The sequence below is a fragment of the Vitis vinifera genome, chromosome 10 (genome assembly GCF_030704535.1).
Source record: "Vitis vinifera cultivar Pinot Noir 40024 chromosome 10, ASM3070453v1".
Lineage (NCBI taxonomy): Eukaryota > Viridiplantae > Streptophyta > Magnoliopsida > Vitales > Vitaceae > Vitis > Vitis vinifera.
This window is the reverse complement of record NC_081814.1, coordinates 10,584,111-10,588,376: the sequence shown is the minus strand read 5'-3', so window position 1 is coordinate 10,588,376 and position 4,266 is coordinate 10,584,111. Positions and strand designations below refer to the sequence as shown.

General features: G+C 35.2%; 1 protein-coding gene across 1 annotated transcript; it reads left to right on the top strand.

Annotated features, from left to right (window-relative positions):
- The first annotated feature begins 351 nt into the window (after positions 1–351).
- LOC100246938 (alkaline ceramidase TOD1) lies at positions 352–3,537 on the top strand. Its single transcript, XM_002269573.4, has 4 exons — positions 352–734; positions 842–1,045; positions 1,316–1,876; positions 2,911–3,537. The coding sequence occupies exons 1-4, from the start codon at positions 434–436 to the stop codon at positions 3,246–3,248; spliced, it is 1,404 nt and encodes a 467-aa protein (XP_002269609.2). The 5' UTR covers positions 352–433; the 3' UTR covers positions 3,249–3,537.
- Positions 3,538–4,266: the final 729 nt, after the last annotated feature.

The following is a 4,266-nucleotide window of genomic DNA, read 5'->3' as shown; positions in this document are numbered from 1 at the left end:
ATCTCTTCACATTTTATATCTTTCTCATCAATTATGCAACTTTTAGGACCAAATCTTAATTTTAGGATCCAACTGAATTCAAAACACAATTGTTCCAATATTCATAAGAATGTTTATATATATATATATATATATATATATATATATATATAGTTATAATCTAGTCTTGACTATTTGATATCATATAATTCTTTTGAATCAATACAAGCAAGACAAATTATTTTTTCAATTTCCATCATTATATAAGCAAGACCTCAATAATATAACTTTTGTTGCCATTGACATGTGTCACATAAAAAAATGGTACCTAGATCTAATACCAACCATCCATGTGTCGTATTGAATCAGAGTCTTTGCTGTAGGTTTAGCTCTGAGTTCAAATATTGGTAATTGTTAGGTCGAACATCGAATTTAATTTCATCACACAAAAGAAATGATAAGAAATAAATGGATGATAGGAAAACTGATGGGGCAACGTCGGTTTATGGGGAAGGCATCGTTAACAACGCCTCTCCTCTTCCAGTCAAAGCGACTCTGTTTCTCTGTCCTCTATCTCTTCACCACTCTCTTCCTAGCTCTCTACGTCTCCCTCTCCCCCACCAAATGCATCTTCAGATCATCACCCTTCGATCCTATCCAAGCACCTCTCTTCTCATATCCACCCAATTATGGGGAACACAAGTATGCAATCTCAACTGTCCGATCTTCATGCACTGCCCCTGTTCATTTCTCAGGTCCCCTGATTTTTATTTTTTTATTTTTTTTCTTTTGATTCTTGAATTTAGGGTTTTCATGATCGAAATCAACGTTTTCTTACTAATGGGTTTTCCTTTTTTATCAGATTATTGGATGGTTTTGAAGAAAATCCAAGATTCGTGTCGGAATTCTACCATATTTTTGCCGGGTCTGAGGTATATACAGGGCAATGCTGATACGTTCGGAGGAAATTTCAGTACCCAGAAGAGGATTTCCTATTTTGATCATAGAGATGATGGGAAGGAAGTTCCTTGCGGATTCATGAAGGAATTTTCGATCAGTAAATCTGGTGAGTTTGCATAGAGTTCTCAGAATTAGTTTTCCGTGTTTGTTGGATTCTGTTTTTGGGGAATTGAACTGATAAGAATTGAGACATTCTCAAAGGTTTCCGGGAGAATTTTGATCCCATGATGCAAAAGACTAGCCATGAATCTCTGCTCATTCATTCCCGGTCATATCGAGTATCAATAAAAGGTTTTCTAGGAAATCTGCAAAAATAATATTGCAATTTGGTTTTTATATTAATTTTGTTCCCCTGTTTTTGTGTGTCAAAACTCAGACAGGATAGCTATGGAAAAGTGCGGAAGCGTGGTAGTAGTCTCAGCGATCTTTGCTGATCATGACAAAATCCGGCAGCCGAAAGGCCTCGGATCCAGAACTCTAGAAAATGTATGTTTCTTCATGTTCGTGGATGACACCACCCTCAAGGGACTTGATTATCACAAAGTAATTTCCACTCAGTCTCAAGAATATAAGGTTGGCGCATGGAGACTTGTTAGAGTTTCAAGCCAGCATTTGTACAAGAATCCGGCAATGAATGGAGTGATACCTAAATACCTGGTTCACAGGCTTTTTCCCAACTCAAAATACAGTATCTGGGTGGATGCAAAGCTGCAGTTGGTGGTCGATCCACTGCTGTTGATTCATTCACTTGTTATATCAGAAAATGTGGACATGGCCATTTCAAAACATCCCTTCTTTGTCCACACTCTGGAAGAGGCAATGGCTACTGCAAGATGGAAGAAGTGGGGGGATATTGAATCGTTAAAGCTGCAAATGGAAACATATTGTGGGCTTGGCTTGAAGCCATGGACGCAGGACAAACTCCCTTATACCTCAGGTATTTGGTTTACAATTTTCTTTTAGATGGTCATGGAAGAATTACAGAAAAACATCATCATACCGTATTTTCCAAGGCATTTGAAGGCCAGAGCCTTTCTCCAAAAATCTTAGACTCTTTTTGGAAATTATTTCGCAAAACAATTTTAAAAATAATTTTTGATAATAGTTTTTAAAAATTATTCTCTTATGTTTTGTATGGTAAAAGTGCATTTGGTATTGATTTAATTTCTTATACTTGAAAAATAAAAATTTTTAATTAGTTAGAAAGGTTAGAAGTGTTTTTTAGAATCACTACTAAACCAATTCTAACTTCAAATGTTTTTAACATGTTTTTTATGATTTTTAAATATATTTTAAAAAACTTTTATACATAATAATTTATTTTTAATCATTTTCTATATTTATATAATTATTTTTTAAAATAATCCTTTAAAAATAATTAAAAAAACTTAAAAGATGTTATCTGAAAACACTATAACTATTTTAAAAAATAATTACCAAAATAAACATTGTGAAAATTGGAGACCATTGAAATGCAACCTAGTGCATTTGATTTTCCCACTGTTGTGGATCAAGCCATTTTTTATTTTTGAGTGCAATTTAGTTTAATGTTATGGCTTATAGGCAACAAGTTCCATGAGTATCAAACAAACCCCTTCTTGAAGTTTCCTCCGGGAAAAGGTTGTTGAGCTAATAGTGCAGTGATCATATTTATATAGCTTAACATGGAGAAAACATTAGGGCATTGGTCCACAATGTCATTGTCATTTGAGACTAGTAGGCCCCCACACCTCATTAGAAGGCCCCGTATCATTCAAGTCTCAGCTAATAATGCAGCCCCGTCAGTTTAAAAAGGAGAATAAAATCAATGAAGATTAAAATCTTCCCTGTAAGCTTTTTCTATAAATATGAACCGGTTTTATAATGTCGAATCACCTTTCTTGTTTGTCCCACTCTACCAGTCCACCTCATACATCAATTTTCAATCCATGATGGTGTGTTTAAACTCTGTGCCTCGTATGTGTGTTTCAGATGTACCAGACAGTGCCTTGATCTTAAGAAAGCATGGAATGAGGAGCAACCTCTTCTCCTGCCTACTGTTCAATGAGTTGGAAGCATTTAACCCAAGAGACCAACTGGCATTTGCATATGTAAGAGATAAGATGAGGCCTAAAGTAACGATGAACATGTTTGAGGTCGAAGTATTTGAGCATATTGCTGTGGAATACAGGCACAATCTCAAGCACAGTGGGACAAAACTCCCACAAAGCTCCAAGACCAAGAGGGCCAGCCCTGATTTGTTTGCAAATGGGACTTGCAGCATGTGCGAGAGTTACCTTTTGGAGATGTGGGGTGAGCCTCGTAATTGACCTTGTCCCATTCTTTGTCTCCATTCATTGGTAAATGTTGTAGAGAAATAAGAAGATTAAAAGAAGCTGAACCACCCAACTACCTTTCACGCCCAAAAGCTGACAAAGGCAGGCTTGCAGTATCTGGGCATCTTGATATCATAGGGAAATTGTACTTATTTGTCACTCTCAGCTGCCAGGATGAGGGGCTAGGGAGGACTTTAAAAGTAGTTCTTAGACATTGTTTGAAAAAAAAGGGACCAAATTGATACCTAATACAAAGTGCGCTGTGGATGGGTTATTGAAAATATATTATAAAACGGGTTCGTTGACTAAGGTTAAAAAAGAAGAGGTTAGGCTATAGAAAAAGTAGGACCAAAGTATGAAGTAATACAAACGAATGGGATTTGGTTCAAATTCATGAGATTTAGGTTCTACATATGGCATTAGATACCGAAAAAATACCCTTTAGTATTAAGTAAGAACTCTTTAAAATTTTTGTTTATTTGCTCATGTATTTTCACCATTTTCTAGTATTCACATCAACCAAGGTTTTCCAAAAACACTACCGATGATGACTTGGTTTTCCAATAACATTACTGATTAACATTCATTGGTGATGACCTGGTTTTAAAAATAGAGTTTGGGTTAAAAGCAACCCTTTTAGGCAAATAAATATGAGTTTTGACGCTTTTTTCGAAACTTTTATTCCTAATGGCTTCTTTCGCTCTCATTTTATTTTATTTTATTGTAAATTAATTTGTTTGAAATCGTATCTTGAAAATATGGGTTTAATATGAATTTAGAAATTGTATTTAAAAAATATCGTTTTTAATACATATTTAAAATTATATTTCGAAATTATGGTTTTTAAATTTATATTGAACCCCTCAAGATAGCCCAATTGGCCAAGAGTGACACATGATGGTGATATCCTAAATTTACCCAGCGTGGGTTGGTTGTTGCGAGGTCGTCAACACCCCGAGGTTTGGGTCTTTGTGAAAAGTCTTAAAAGTTTGATCATAAAATGTTCCTTGGT

Bases quoted from the DNA above. Each gene is read 5' to 3' on its own strand.
- LOC100246938 (XM_002269573.4), top strand. From the start codon at position 434: ATGATAAGAAATAAATGGATGATAGGAAAACTGATGGGGCAACGTCGG. The intron at 735-841 runs GTCCCCTGATTT...CTTTTTTATCAG, and splicing joins TGCCCCTGTTCATTTCTCAG to ATTATTGGATGGTTTTGAAG. The intron at 1,046-1,315 runs GTGAGTTTGCAT...GTCAAAACTCAG, and splicing joins ATTTTCGATCAGTAAATCTG to ACAGGATAGCTATGGAAAAG.